General features: G+C 39.6%; 1 protein-coding gene across 2 annotated transcripts in view; it reads left to right on the top strand.

Annotated features, from left to right (window-relative positions):
- dars1 (aspartyl-tRNA synthetase 1) overlaps nucleotides 1-16,871 on the top strand; it is an 86,827-nt gene that overhangs the window by 46,824 nt on the left and 23,132 nt on the right. For both annotated transcript variants that reach the window (XM_072258586.1, XM_072258587.1), the window contains exons 10-12: nucleotides 62-173; nucleotides 9,706-9,840; nucleotides 12,044-12,191. In XM_072258586.1, coding sequence (XP_072114687.1) covers nucleotides 62-173; nucleotides 9,706-9,840; nucleotides 12,044-12,191 — 395 coding nt within the window. The remainder of the gene's footprint in view (nucleotides 1-61; nucleotides 174-9,705; nucleotides 9,841-12,043; nucleotides 12,192-16,871) is intronic.

The raw sequence follows: 16,871 nt of genomic DNA, 5'->3' as shown, positions 1-16,871 counted from the left end.
AGTAGATCATATAACCATATAATCATGATATTTTAAAATCTCCTCTTTGACTTTATTACAGACTATGACAAGTCAATCCATCTTTCGTCTGCAGTCTGGTGTATGTCAACTGTTCCGGGAAACATTAATCAAGAAGGAGTTTGTAGAAGTCCAAACTCCAAAAATTATATCAGGTATATGAAACTTTATTTCTCGATTGTGATCTGGTTGTAGGTCATTCAGTGTTCTGTTGCTTAGAGTACAAATTAAAAACTAGATGCCACATTGTAAAGACGTGAATGGAAATAATTTATAAATACTTGGCCCAGACTTTTTTGTTTAAATATAAGAATTTCTGAGTGGTATTTTGCCTTTCAAATACTTTTGTGGATATGCATTTGTTAGTTTCCTGTGTGTGGGTAGTTCAATGTGGAAGTCCTGTACCTAATTCAGTAGAGAACCCCGGTAGAATCAAATCTCAGAGATCAGCCTTTCTGAGATTCCTGAGCATTACACTAGGGAATTTCATTCTTAGGCAATAAGGTATAAGAGCAGAATAGGGCTTTTGGCCCCTTGAATCTACTCTGCCATTCGATCATGGTTGATCTACATTCCCTCTCAATGCCATTCTGCCTTCTCCCGTAACCCTTTGACACCCTTACTATTCAAGAACCTATCAACCTCCATTTTAAGTATACCTAATGGTTTAGCCTTCGTAGCCATCTATGGCAATGATTTTCACAGATTCGCATCCTCTGGCTAAAGAAATTCCTCCTCATCGCTCTTCTAAACGGACGTCATGTTCTAAGGCTATGCTCTCTGGCCCTACCCTTTATTAGAAACATCCTTTGCACAATTATTCTATGTAGGCCTTTCAATATTCAGTTTGTTTCAATGAGTTCGCTCCCCCACATTCTTCTAAATTTAAGAGATTATAAGCCCACAGACATCAAATGCTTGTCATACGTTAACCTTTTCATTCTCATGAACCTCCTGGACCCTCCCAATGCTAGTACATTCTTTTTGAGATAAGGGAACCCAAACTGCTCACAATACTCCAAATGTGGTCTGGCCAATGCCTTATAAAGTCTCCTTACTACTTACTACAACCTACAAGTCAAAATTTAGGGAATCCTTCTCCAGGACTCCCAAGCAGATCTGATTTCTGAATTGGCTTCCCATTTAAAAAAAGATAGTTTATGCCTTCACCTACCAAGTATGTGTGATGGAAGCAGAGTAATCGGCACTTATAATATCTACACTTTTACAAGCTTTTTGAGCAAAATGTGTAATTTCCCACATAATTATTGAAAGATATTTTTAAATGAAAATGTGCCAAGTGGTCTACCTGGCAAATGAAATTAAACTAACTTTTATGAACTTTAAGAAGTGAGGTATTAAAAGGAGTTGTACATTAAATGTAAAGCTTAATAGGTTGGTCTGGTTGACACACAGAACAATTGCTGATGTGATGTTTGCCAGTGGTGCAATTTTTCTTTTATCTTCCAAACAGGTATTTCTAAAAAAAAATTTTAATTTATAAGACCGTGGCCATCAGGAGTACTTAAAAATATCTTTTTGATGAGATTTCTGCCTTCAGTATGGATAATTTAAACACCCTATCCCCAACCCAAAGCGAAATTGAAGTTGTTGATGTGGTCATTGCCAGTAACGTACTTATTTCTTGCTCTGGCCCGGCTTTTGAATTTCAGTCATTTAATTAATTGATGCAGCAGTGCCCTCTGCTGTCCAAAGGTCAAATTATTTATTCATTTTTCAGTACCTGGGCCTTACATTTATTACCAAACTCTGAATGCCCTTGAGAAATTGCTGCATTAAACTGCTGTAGTTTTTCTATCTGCTGTAGATCTCTTTGTAATTCATTGTAAGCTGCTTCACCATCAACAAGGCCACTTAATGTAGTATCTACTACTTATCATTAAGCCAATTCTGAATCCATCTTGCAAACTCCCACTGAATCCCATGCAACCTAAACTACCAACCCAGCCTACCATGCGGGGCCTAATCGAAGGCCTTTCTGAAGTCCGTATGAACAATATCCAGTGCCTTCCCTTCATCTATTCACTTGGTTACCTCTTCAAAAAAAATTACCTAAGATTCATCGGACATGACCTCTCACACACAAAACCGCACTGCTTATTCTTGATCAGGCCTTGACTATCCAAGTAATTTTAGATCTTGTCCCTCAGAATTCTCCTCCAGTAATTTCCTTACAACTAAAGTCAGGCTCACTGGGCTGAGGTTCCCTGATCTGTCCCTACTACCCTTCTTGAATAATGGAACAACATTGGCCATCCTCTGGTCTTCTGGTGCTTCACCAGTGACTAATGATCAAAGAAATGTCTCTGCAAAGCCCTGCACGATTCCTTCCCTGGTGCTTGGCCAGCCGTTTCCTTGTAATATCAGAGAAACGTCTCTGCAAAGCCCTGCACGATTCCTTCCCTGGTGCTTGGCCAGCCATTTCCTTGTAATATCAGGCTTCACCACTTATTACATATTACACTCACTATTTCAGCATTCTTGATGTTCTGCTTAGCAAACACTGGGGAGAACTAGATATTAAAAACGTTGGCCACCTCCTTTGGTTCCACACATAGGCGGCCCTGATGGTCTTCAAGAGGAGCTCGTCTCTCACTAGTCACTCTTTTACTGTTAATGTGACTGTAGAACCTCTTGGGAATATCTTGAATCCTGCCTGCCAAATTCATTACATATCATCTTTTTGCCCTCCTGTTTTCCCCGTAAGCCTGGTCTTAAATTTTTGATATTCATCGAGGGATTTCATTCATGCCCAGCTCCCTAAATGTGATGTACACTTCCTTTTTCTTCATACCAGAGCCTCAATATCTCTCATTAGTCAGGGTTCCCTGAACGTAGTCTACCTTTCACTCTAGTAGGGACATGCTACCTCTGGACTCTAGATATGACATTTTTAAAAGCTTCCCACTTGTCACTGTTCCTTTTGAGTCACCTAAGAGGATCCTGTCTAATGCCCTAAAAGTTAGCCCTGCTCCAGTTCAGGACTTGAACCTGTGGACCTGTTCTTTCTTTTTCCTTAACTACTTTAAAAATTAATAGAATTTTAGTTATTGCACCCCAACTGTCGCTTCAATTAGTTAAACATAGAATATAGAAGAGCACAGGTCAGGAACAGGCCCTTCAAGCTCCCAGTGTTGTGCCAGACCAATTAAATTAGTAATCATTTGTCTAACTAAACTAATCCCTTTTGCCTACACAATGTCCATGTCCTTTCATTTCCCTTAATTCATGTGCCTGGTTAAATGTCTCTTAAATTCCCTAATAAATCTGCCCCTACCACCACCCCAGGCAGTAGATTCCAGGCACCCACCTCTGTGTTTAAAAAAAAATGCAGTACTCTAGATGTGGTCTAACTAGTGTTTATAAAGCTTCAACATAACTTCCTGACTTTTGAACTCAGTGCTTTGATTAATAAAAGCAAGCATGACTTGTGCTTTCTTAACCACCCTATCAACCTGTCTAGCCACCTTCAGGGAGCTATGAACTGGACCCCAAAGTCCTTCTGCTTATCATCATTGTTAAGGGTCTTATTGTCACTTTACATTTAACCTACTAAGCTTCAACACTTAAACATTTAGCTGGGTTAAACTCCATCTGCCATTTCTCCACCCATATCTGCAACTGATCTATATCCCACTGTATTCTTTTCCAGTCTTCTACACCATTTACAACACCGTCAATCTTCACATCATCTGCGAACTTACTAACACACCCATCTACATTTTCGTTCAGGTCATTTATATACCTCAGACAGCAGGGGTCCCAATACAGGTCGCTAATGACAGACCTCCAGTTAGAATAAGTCCTGTCAACCACTATGTTTTGTCTTCTATGGGCAATCCAGTTCTGAGTCCAAACAGCCAATTCACCGTGGATTCCACACATCTTAATCTTCTGAATGAGCCTCCCATGAGGGACCTGGTTAAACTCCTTACTAAATTCCATGTAGACAATGTCCAAAGCCCCACCTTCATCAATCACCCTTGAGACCTCATCAAAAGAAACACAACTTGCCATGCTGCCTCTCACTAACTAGACTATGGTTTTGCAAATGCTTATAAAGCCTACCCCTAAGAATTCTCTCCAGTAACTTCCCTACCACTGACATGAGACTCACCAGTCTATAGTTTCTAGGATTATTCCTTGTTCCCTTCTTAAATAATGGAACAACATTAGCTGCTCACTAGACCCCCAGGACCTTGCCTGTAGCGAGAGAGGACACGAAGATATTGGTCAATACCTCAGCAATCTTAACTCTTGCCTCTCTCATTAACCTGGAGTGTATTTCCCATCAGGCCCAGGGGAGTTATCCACCTAATTGCTCTTTAACAGACCCAGCACTATCTCCTCCTTTACCTCGAAATATCCTAGCATATCTCTACTCAGCACAGCTCTCCCTATCTTCCATGTCCTTCTCCATGGTAAATACTGATGTAAAGTACTCACTAAGAACCTTGCCCACATCCATTGCATCAAGCAAATGTTCGCCCCTTTACCCTTCAGTGGTCCTACCCTTTCCCTGGTTATCCTCTTGCTCCTGATATGTGCATAGAATGCCTAAGGATTCTCTTTAATCCTACTTGCCGAGGACTTTTCCTGGCCCCTGCTAGCTTTCCTAATTCCCTTGAGTTCTAGTTTATTTATAATCCTCAAGGGCTGTGTTTGATTCCAACTTCCTAAGCTTCGCATACTTTCCCTTTTCTTCTTGACTAAATTCATCACCCCCCTCAACATCCAAGGTTCTCTTACCTTGCCATCCTTGACCTTCCAACTGACTGGAACATACCTATCCTGTACTCTGTGTAATTGGCCTTTAAACACCCTCCACATGTCAGATGTGGATATTCCCAAAAATAGCTGTTTCCAATTAACTCTCCCAACTTCTTGCCTAATGCTCTTGTAATTTGCCCTGCTGAAATTTAGGAGTCTCCTGCAAGGTCTATACTACCTTAAAACTGAACAAGTTGTGGTTAGTGTTCCCTAACTGCTCACCCACTGAGAAGTTGGTCACCTGGCCAGGCTCATTGCCGAACACCAGGTCCAATACAGCCCTCCCTCTTGTTGGACTATCTACATACTGATTGAAGAAACCCTCCTGGATGCATCTAATAAATCCTGCTCCATCTAAACCTCTTGCAGTCAGTAGGTCCCAGTTTTTATTAGGGAAGTTGAAGTCCCCCATAACAATAACTCTATTGTTTTTACGTCTTTTCTTAATCTAACTGCATGTCTGTTCCTCAAATTCTTGGTGGCTATTGAGGGGGTTGTCTGTAGTACAATCTGATCAGGGTGATTGCGCCCTTCCTATTTTTCAGTTCTACCTGTATAGATTCAGTGGAAAGCCCTCCATTATGTACCCTCTGAATGCAGCTGTGATTATTCCTGATTAGGAGTGCAACTCCCTCTCCCCCCCCCCCCCCACCCACCCCATCTTCCTGTCATTCTTTTCTAAAGCAATGAAACACTGGGACATTAAGTACCCATTCATAGAAACATAGAATAACTACAGCACAATACAGGCCCTTAGGGCCACAATGCTCTGCTGAACATGTACTTACTTTAGAAATTACGTAGGGTTACCCATAGCTCTCTTGTTTTCTAAGCTCCATGTACGTTCCTGTCGCCCTCTCAACCAAGTCTCTCTAATGGCCACAACATCATAGTTCCATGTAATGATCTATGGTCTAAATTAATTACTTTTACCCAGAATAGTCCTAACATTAAAATTCACACACTTCAAACTTATCCTCCTAGTGTATCCTGACTGTTTTTACCAGCCCTGACATCTACCTTCCTCTTCATCCTTTTACTTTCTGACCTAGAGTTCTGGTTGTCACCCCCCTGCAAAACTATTCTGTAACACTAGCAAACATCTGAATACTTAGCCCTCATCACTCCCTAACAGGAGGTCCAGTATTGGTCTTTCTCAAGTAGGTTCCTGTATATGTTACATGAGGAAACTGAGTGAAAAATTTCCCATCTTTGACCTGCTGTTGTTTCCTCTCTTATCAAAAAGACATTACATCTTTTTGGGTTCAGTTTGGGTTCAGACCAAACATCAGAATGGAGAAGAAATTTGATCGAAGTGACTTTGACTGTGGATTGATTGTTGGTGCCAGATGGGATGGTTTGAGTATCTCAGAAACAGCTGATCTGCAATTTTTACGCACAACAATCTCTTAGAGTTTACAGAGAATAGTGTGGAACAACACAAATCATCTTGTGATCAACATTTCTGTGGGCAAAGGTGCCTTGCTAATGGTCATCCTGTTTGAAGCTGACAGGAAGGTGACAATAACTCAAAAAACCACACATTACAATAGTTGTGTTCAGAAGAGCATCTCTGAATGAACACCACATCAAACCTTGAAGTAGGTGGGCTACAGAAACAGAAGACCACGAACATACATTCAGTGCAACTTTATTATGTACGGGGGTACCAAATAAAATGGCCACTGAGTGTATATTTCCAATTTGGATCAGTGTGTAATTAGGAGCAAACAGGCAGGTTGGTCTGTTCCTTTGTGGTGCAGGTCACAGGTGTAGGAGATCTTGACAGAATAGCTCATCCTGGTATATTGTAAATGGGAGAGGCTGCAGCCAGAATGTGCTGATTGTAGATGGAATGCCTTGTCTTAAACTGTGTTGAGCTGCTTAAATGTTAGTGGAACTGCACTTATCTAGGGAGGTGAAAAGTATTCCACTTTTGTTATAAAAACCAAAAATACTGGAGGTACTTGGCAGGTCAGGCAGTGCCTGTGGAAAACAAAACAGAGCTATTGTCTAACGAAAGGTGATTGACCTGAAACTTTAAATCCTTTGCTTTCTTCAAAGTGCTGATCTGAGTTTTTCCAGTATTTTTGGGTGTTACTGCAGGTTTCTAGCATCTGTGCCATGCCTTTTAGGTGGTGGGAAAGTTGCTGCTGCTAGGGCAGTGCATAAACTGAATTTCTGTGGACATGATGACCAGTGTGTGCACACGCACGTGTAAACTTCTAGCATGTGTCGAGCCAGCTGTCTTATTTTGCAATAGTACTAACGTGCATGAAATGAATGCCTGGTGGAGCAATTCAGGTGGGCAGGTTATGATGTTATTTAACATGCAACACTGATTTAAAGATACCAAGTGAGAATTCTGCTCTCTGAAATCTGTTATTAAGCTCATTCTACTAAACGTGGTCAACCCCAGGAAATGCTATTTAAAGAAAAGATCAACTATTTATGGGTTAAAAGCTGATCTTTTTAAATTAATTTTAGCTTTGTTTAATATCTGGTTTGCTTTCTAGACAAATTTTAAGAATGTTGTCTTATCTCAAGAAGATTATCAAAGAATCTCAGGGCAACACAGAATGGCGTACCATGTACTGAGATCTCCTTTAAGGGCTCCAGATTTGGATGCACTAGTAGGCAGTCTCCTTGGAGTGCAGCTTCTGAGAACAGATGAGGCTTCAGTTTAACATCTCAACAGGAAAAAATGGCACTTTGAATGTTGTCACATCTTTGCTGTGTTGAACTCTGTTCCTATGCTCAATTCTTCTGAATTGGCATTTGAAATCATATCCTTCTTGTTCACTGGTGGTGAAGATTGTGTATTTATTTAAGAGAAGTTGCAGGAACTACAGGCCAGTGAGCCTAATGTCAGTGATGGGAATGTTGCCAAAGGAAATCCTGAGACAGAGTTTATCCACACCTATCTGCATTTGGGAAGGCATGGACTAATTAGGGATTGTAAATATAGCTTTGTGTATGTGGGGAATTGTATCCATTGAATTGAATGACTTTTTTGAAGAGTTGGCCAAGAGGGTTGATAAGGGTTAGCCAGTAGATGTTGCTTATCTGAACCTTAACAAGTCCTTTGGCAAGGTCCCACATGGAGACTGGTCCGGAAAGTTAGATCCACATGGGATTCAGGATGAGCTAGCCAAAGGGGTACAAAATTGGCTTGGTGAAAGGAGGTGGTGTTGGTGGAGAGCTGTTACTCAGATTGGAAGCCCTTTATCAGTGGTGTGATGTAGTGCTCAGTACTGGGACCCCATTTGTTAGTCATGTATATTAATGATTTAGAAGAGAAAGGAGAAAGAAGGAAGCATGATTAGTATGTTTGTAGATGACACCAAAATTGGTGTAGTAGACAACAAAGAAAGCCATCTAAGGTTACAATAGGATCTGGATCAACTGGAAATTTGGGCAAAGGAATGGAAGGTAGAATTTAATTCGAAGAAGTGTGAAATGATACATTTTGGGAAGTTAAACCACACACTGTGAATAGCATGGCCCTATGATACTGTAGAACCAAGTACGTAGTTTTCTGAGAGTGATGATATAGTTAGACAAAGAGGTTAAGAAAGTGTATAGCACTTGTCCTTTCATTGGTTGGAGTATTGAGATCATTACACCATTTTGCAGTTGTACAAAGCTGGTGAGCCTGAACGTGGAGTACTGTGTGCAGCTCTGATCACAACACTATAGGAAAGGCGTGATTAAACTAGTGAGGTTGCAATAAAGATGCTGGCAGGACTGAAGAGCTTGAGTTATAAGAAGATGCTGGCTGAGCCGAGTGATGCAGAGATGTTCATAAAATTGTGAGGGGCGTGGATAAAATGGATGTTTACAGAGTAGGAAATCTAAGACTATAGGTATATGGAATAAGTTGCCAGAAGAGGCTGTAGGGGTGGGTTTAATTCCAACAAAGATGGGGACAAACATAAGGTCATGCTCAAGTAGTCACCTTTGTCAGCATAGACAAGTTGTGCTTCATGCTGTATAACCCTATGATGTAAAAGTGAAGCCACTAAACCACAATAAATCATGACAAAAATATGCAAGGATGTATCCTGATTGTCACTGAGATATTTTCATTGAAAATAATGTGACTAAAGTAAATATATGCAAAGCAATAATTATCAACTCAGTTTTTAAAATTCAGCTCAAAGAAGGACCATACATCTGTTCATGCAGTTGATCTACTTTTGGAATCTTTTCATTATTCTCAGATAATATGCACACAGCAAGAGCTCAGAAGGGAGATTGCATTGTACCTATTTAAAATGCATACTCAGCAAAGTTTCATAAAATTTAAGAGCTTCCTTATCTACATGACAGTTCAAGCCCCTATTGAGTTTCAGTACTACAGAACACCCCATCTCAAAAAGAATAGGCAACTTTGTTCTGCTCAGCTTTGGCTTAAAATCTAATCAAACAGACACATCATTCTCTGTCGAAGTCTTGGATGCACTATGATAAAGTCTTAGTTGCTTAATCTGAAAAGGATTATTTCTTTTATTTTTCTAATCTACAAATATGTTTTATGCAAGGTGTATGAGAAGTACAGTACATGGCATTGTTGCATTTGTTTCCGATGTATGGATACATTATTAAATATTTACTGTAATATTTTCAGTTAAAATTCTGTTATATATTAATTTTTAAAATTTCTATTGTATAAGAAATTGCATTCTTTCTGAATTTCCAAGATACTGTGTCAAAAGGTGGCCTTGTCAATGAAGGGTTATAAAATCTAAAGGGAACTTGGAGGTTCCCCAATCAGATATGCAATGTCAAAAATTCAGATAGAAGACAGTTTTTATTTTTAAAAAATCTAATAGTTATTTTTAAGATGCAAGTAGTTATTTAGTGTAATAGATTAAAATTATTGATTTCTTGCAGCCGCCAGTGAAGGAGGGGCCAATGTGTTTACTGTGTCCTATTTTAAAACCAGTGCTTACCTGGCTCAGTCACCTCAGCTCTACAAGCAAATGTGCATTTGTGCTGACTTTGACAAAGTGTTTTGTATCGGACCTGGTAAGCCATTATATTGTACCCCATCCTTTAACATTATAATTAAGGGAGGGATTGTGTTGGCGTAGAGGATCCTATTACTGATTCTGCCAAGTTATGGATAACTCATAATTGTGCAGCTTCACATGAAAACTAGCTACAGACAATGTCTGCAGTACAAGGGCTGGGGCTTGCAGACATCCCACCCTGGAAAAACTCATTTTATGGAGGTCTCAACCTCATTTCAGGGAGGTCTCAACCAGAAGCCTCAACCTCATAGCAGTCTGTGTCAATGAATTTGTTAATTTTGCAAGACATCAGATTCACAAGTGTTTTGTGAGACAGCTGACTTCTGAATTCTGTCTTAATGTGCCACGTTCACAATAGCTGCTATCCTGGTTGATAAGCAGGCATAGTTTTTTGCTGTTTCTGAATCGGGAAACATTTTCCTGAATAGCTTGCCTCTGTGCTTACACACCTCGAATGGCAGGTTATGCTCAACGATGAAAGATGTAAAGTACACCTCAGCTCTAGTGACCTTCTCTGTCAGACTTTGGTTTTCTGCTGAAAAGAACTGTGAAATACTTAAGCAGCCTTCCCTGCGCTTAGCCTCCATAATATGTTGTGGTCCCTAAAGAAATAAAAGCATAAGTTGTGTCCTTATTACAGGTGTGCGCCGCTTAATGTCCATTCGGACAACGTCCGATCGCATATACATCCGTTGTCTGTCTGTGTCTGTCTGTCTGTCTGTCTGTCTGTCTGTCTGTCTCTCTCTCTCTCTCTCTCTCTCTCTCTCTCTCTCTCTCTCTCTCTCTCTCTCTCTCTCTCTCTCTCTCTCACTTTCTCTCTCTCTCTCTCACTCTGTCTCGCACTCTCACACACACACACACACACACACACACACACATACACACTGCAATAGTCGATCAGAACTTACTTTTTTACATCGAAATGGGGGATTTTAAAAGAGTGATTTAGAAGTTCTGTATCTTCAAGTTCAAGTTTATTGTCATCTGGCTGATCGCCCACAAACAAAACAACCTCTGTCCGGACCATGGTGTAGCCGCAATAAATATATCACGCACACCACATAAAACAATATACTACCATATTATTTAATAAGGTGTAATTCAAAATGCATATAAAGTGCGCAGCACAGGTAAACAGTTTGCTGTCCTAATGAGGAGACCTCGGTGGGGGCCGAGTATTTATTAAAATCGTTTTTTCTTCTGAAAACGGCTGCGCTTAAACCCAGCCCATCGCGGGCTTTGATGTACCTGTAAGTGGAAGTATTTCAGGGAAAAAAACACGAAGAAGTTGCTTGCTGCGAGCGCGTTTTTAAAGATGTCTTAGCAGATGATTTTGGAATTTCAGTCCAATTGAAATCCCGCTCTAATCCCCTTTAAGATGCCAATGCGCTCCGCCCGTATAGCACAGTCTCGCGTAGTCAGGTTGTCACCACCAGCCTTGGGGATTTCTTCGCCTGGCTTTTGTACTTCACTGACAGTTGTCCGGATCATTTCAGCATCATTACAGACGGCAGTACTGAACTGATGGAATATGGAAGCGAGAGAGAGGTTGACTGTAAAGCCTACCCACAGAGAAAACTGATAGGTCTACTTAGCGCAAAGAGAGATCAAGCAGGATTCATTCATTTTCTTTCTTTTTTTTCCCCCTCTCCCTCTAAAAAATCGATTTCCAGAATATTGTATATTTTTTGCGGGCATCAAGGAGCCGCTATCGATTTCCAGGAGAGATGGGATGTCTGGGCTTGGTAGCGTTCCTAGAATCTGTACAGTGAGTTCCCATTACATGAAGCCATGTCAGCATGCATCAAAAACGCAAGCTGAGAAAAAGTATTTCCTTTATCTGACTTAAATTCAGTGAGTGAACTTATTTCCATATTTGTGACTTCTGTGAGGGCAAATTTCCTTTATCTGAATAGCTGTAATGCAAGGTTTTCTGTACTACCTTGTATGTTCTATTGATGAAGTATCAACTTGCATCAATTTGGATACAAATTCTTGAAGTATTTCTGTACTCTGAGCTGATTGTCTAATTTGGGTTTAAAACATCATTGGTAAGATCAGATGTACTGTACTATATTTTCACTGCATAATCAATTTTTTTAAACAAAACTTAAATTTTTATTATATCTTTACTAATACAAAAGTAGCTCTTTTATTTTAAAAAATGATTATTTTAAGTTTTCTTGAATTTTCCACAGTCTTCCGAGCTGAAGACTCCAATACCCATCGTCACCTGACTGAGTTTGTTGGGCTTGATATTGAGATGGCATTCAACTATCATTACCATGAGGTGGTAACTGAAATCGCTGATACTCTGGTGCAGATTTTCAAGGGTCTGAGGGACAGGTAAAGTAAACTCTGCTTATATTTAGTTTCATTTTTTTTTTCTTTGGCCAATTTTTCCCACATGGTTATTATATTGTACAGTAAAGGTGTAACTTGAGTGTGCAAGGGTGTGTTCAAATATAAGCTATACAATACATTTATCTATCATGTACCTTAATATTTACTAAATTACCAGATGGTGGTAAATTTGTCTGCTGATTGCTTAAAGCCTCTGTGGGGATTTGTGCTGCTTTTGGGTGAGATGTTAAATGAACCATCATAAAGTTATACAGGACAAAAACAGGCTACACAAACTGCACTAACACCTATTTTGTCCATGTACAGTTACAAGAAAAGTTTTGTGAACCCTTTGCAATTGGTTTTCTGCATTAATTACTCATAATATGTGATCTGATCTTCTTCTAAGTCAGAACAATAGACTAATGCAATCTGCCTAAACTAATAACACACAAACAGTTTTACTTTTCATGTCTTTAATTGAACACATTGTTTAGTCATTCATAGTCCAGGCTGGAAAATGTATGTGAACTCTTGTACTTATTAACTGGTACAACCTCCTTCAACAGCAATAACCTCCACCAAATGTTTCCTGGAGCTGCTGATTAAACTTGCATAATGGCAAGGAGGAATTTTAGACCATTGCTCCACACAAAATTTCATCAATATATCTGGAATACTTTGCATGAGCAGCCCTCTTCAGGTCATGCCACACCATCTCAATTCGGTTAAGGTCTGAACTCTAACTTGGCCATTCCAAAACACAAATTTTCTTTTTTTTAATTCTTCTGTTGTTGACTTACTCTTGCCTTTTGGATCATTGACTTGTTGCATTATCCAACTTCTATTAAGCTTCAGGTGATGGACTATTACCCTGACATTCTCCTGTAAAATGTCTTGATACAATTTTGAATTCATTGTTCCCTCACTGATTACAAGTTATCCAGACCATGAGGCAGCAAAGTAGCCCCAAACCATGAAGTTCCTTCCACCATGCTTTATAGGTGGGATAAGGTTTTGATGTTGGTGTGCAGTGCCCTTTTTCCTCCAAACAGTGATTGTGCGTTTCTGCCAGAAAGTTCAACTTTTGTCTCATCTGTCCACAGAACATTGTCCCAGAAGCATTGTGGAACATCCAGGTGGTCTTTTGCAAACTTGAGACATTCTGCAATTTTTTTTTGGAGAGCAGTGATTTTCTCCATGGTGTCCTTCCATGAATGCCATTCTTGTTCCCTGTGTTCCTTATAGTAGACACATGAACAGACTTAGCAAATTTTAAAGAATTCTAGAGATTTTGCAATATCCCTTGGGTTCTTTTTCATTGCACGTTGTGCTCTTGGTATGATCTTTGCAGGACACCCACTCCTAGGTAGAGTAGCAACAGTACTGAATTTCTTTCATTTATAGACAGTTTCTCTTACTGTGAAGTGATGACCACGCAAGTCTTTAGAAATGTTTTTGTAGCCTTTTCCAGTTTCATGCATCTCTACAATTCTGCTAAGGTCTTCTGAAAGTTGTTTTGATCAAGCCATGGTGCACATAAACAGATCTTTCTTGAGAAGAGCCGGCTCTGTCAGTAACCTGACTTTGTGTGTCTTTTTTTTATAGGACAGAGCACCTCTACAACCCACCTCATTGATTAGAGCACCTGACTCTAAGTAGCTTTTGTAAAAGGAATTACCCCAGAGGTTCACATACATTTTTGAACCTAGACTGTGATTGTTTAAATGGTGTACTCATTATTGAGAGAAGAAGTGCTATTGTTCGTGTGTTATTAGTTTAGGTAGATTGTGTTTATCTATTATTGTGACTTGGATGAAGATCAGACCACATTTTATGAGTAATTAATGCAGACAACCAAGTAGTTGCAAAGGGTTGACAAACTTTTTCTTGTAAGTGAACACAAGATAGTATCTGGAAACCACAAGATATTTCTGCAGTGGTGATGAGCAATGTTTGTCCTTCAGCTAAAAGTAATTTGCATTGCTTCTGCTTTACAGGAGTGTTAAATTTTAAACTTTGTACTGCAGATTGCAGGATGAGTGAGAGACTTGAGAAATTCTAAAGCTTTTGGGTTTTGGACTGCTGAAGGTAAAGTTATTAATCATGTGTTAGTGAAACTTTGGGAATCCCAAAAAGTTGGGAGATCACAGAAAACCTGAAGGGTTAGAGTAGGATAATGCAAGCAATGGATTTAAGAAGAAGGATGAGATTGTTTAAATCACGGTGTCGTCTCATGGGGAACCAATACAAGTAGTAGCACAGAAGTTATTGACTAACACTAATAAATGCATGTTAAGATGCAAGCAGCCAGAATTTGGAAATGTTTGATTTTACAGGGAAGTGTTGAAACAACCGTAAATAATAGAGCTATAGTTAAGAATTTTAGATGATGTGTGGTAAAGATAGAGATGGGTTATGTTTATTGATTCTAATTAGATATTGGTATTTGCACTTGATCGAAGTTCAAAGTAAATTTATTATCAAAGTGCATATTTATTATTTAGCGACACAGCACAGAGTAGGTCCTTCTGGCCCGTCAGGCTATGCTGCCCCAACAATCCCGATTACCCTAACCTAATCACTGGACAATTTACAGTGACCAGTTAACCAACCCAGTACGTCTTTGGACTGTGGGAGGAACGTGGAGCACTCAGGGTAAAACCCACTCATTCCACATGGAGGACATACAGAGACTCCTTACAGATGACCCTGGGATTGAATTCCAAACTCTGATGCCCTGATTTGTAATGGCACCACTCTAACCACTGTGGTAATCCAATCATTAAAAAAAAGAGAGGTCCTACCAAAGGGTTTTGGACCGAAATGTCAACTGTACTCTTTTCCCTGATACTGCCTGGCCTACTGAGTTCCTCCAGCATTTTGTGTGTGTTGCACACTATTGAGGTGCCCCATATTTCACCATTTACAAACCTGAGATTCATTTTCATGTGGGCATACACAGTAAATCCAAGCAACACAATAGAATTCATGAAAGACTGCACCCAACAGGATGAACAAACACCCAATGTGAAAAGACAACAAACTGGAAATACAAAAATAATAATAAATAAATTAGCATTAAATATCGAGAATGTGCGATGAAGAGTCCTGGAAAGTGAGTCCATGGGTTATGAGAACTGCTCAGTGATGGGGACAAATGAAATTGAATGGTTATCCCCTTTAGTTCAAGAACCTGATAACTGAGGGGTAATAACTGTTCCTAAACCTGGTGGTGTGGGTCTTGAGGCTTCTGTACCACCTTCCTGATGGCAGCAGCGAGAAGGGAGCGTGGTATGGATGATGGGGTCCTTGATGATGGATGCTGCTTTCCTGAGACAACGCTCCATGTAGATGTGCTCAGTGGTGGGGAGGGCTTTACCCGTGATGGTCTGGGCCATATCCTCTACTTTTTAGAGGACTTTCCATTCAAGGGCATTGGTGTTTCTATACCAGAACGCAATGCAATCACTCAATATACTCCACCACACATCTATAGAAGTTTGTCAAAGTTTTGGATGACATGCCGAATCTCGTATGAATATTGAGTATAACCGTATGACTCTGCTTCAAAATAATAAGTTTATCCCCAAATGGATAACTTGCTAATTTATTCTTTAGTAAATAAAATTTGAGTAACCAAATATAATTACAGGAATAAATCTGAAATGTTAACTTTGTACAGTTTTGTGGAATGCAGCTCCTCATATCTTGGTCCATTAGAAAGATTTTTTTGCTCAAAATAGAATGTAAAGATAAACCAACCATTATTTAACAGTCCATTTAACAGAGAGGCTGATGAAGGCAATGGTATTAAAATACAGTGGATTCTGGCTACCTGGGACACATTGGGACCAGTACACATTGGCCCAATTAAGCAGCTGCCCCACTTAACCAAAGTTTCATGGAAATAGTTAAAGAAGGCAAATTACCATTTAACTGAGTCATAGATTAAATTTTTAAATGAAATGAAAAAAATAGAACACTATCAATAGCACTACAGTACTATAAAATGTGTATCAGTTCCTAATATTTATTGACGGACGCATTCATCCAATGTACACTGATATGTTCCTTTGACTGCAAATTAACAAACACCGAGTGCAGATAGTGGGCTGCCTTCATACATTGCTTCTGGTGATTCCTTCCTCCAAATCTGCATTTTAGTTGCAACATTCAAGATGATTGTTGATCTTTAAAATTCATCATGGTTCCTAACTCGGTGATGAAATTGTTTCATTTTCACTCCTGGCCTTTTCTATCATCTCCATGCCTGTAGCCACAGTGAGCAAAACAGTTCTAAATTGTCTTACTGCTTATTTGTCACCATCTAAAATCACTGCTTTTGCGCGCGCACACACACACAGCCAACTGACACTGTTTAAAACTGTTTGCTGTAAGCATGGTGTACTGTCTAACAATCACACAAGTGCAAGTGACTGACACTAGTTAGAAACTGTTCGGCATCAGACTCCTATCCCAATTACGCGGCATAGTATCCCAAATAAATGAAGAGAATCACTGCTATTTTCTGGATTAGTTTTTGTTCTTTAGGAATTGTCGCAAATAAGTTGCTGTCCCAATTAACTGGAGTCCACTGTTATGTGTGGATTTTCAAAAGCAATGGATAAAGTGCCATAGTATTGACTTTCAATAGAATTGAAGCCTATGGAATAAGGGATT

The sequence above is a fragment of the Mobula birostris genome, chromosome 5 (assembly GCF_030028105.1).
Source record: "Mobula birostris isolate sMobBir1 chromosome 5, sMobBir1.hap1, whole genome shotgun sequence".
NCBI classification, from domain to species: domain Eukaryota; kingdom Metazoa; phylum Chordata; class Chondrichthyes; order Myliobatiformes; family Myliobatidae; genus Mobula; species Mobula birostris.
The sequence above is the reverse complement of the archived record's forward strand: the minus strand, read 5'-3'. Positions and strand labels throughout refer to the sequence as shown.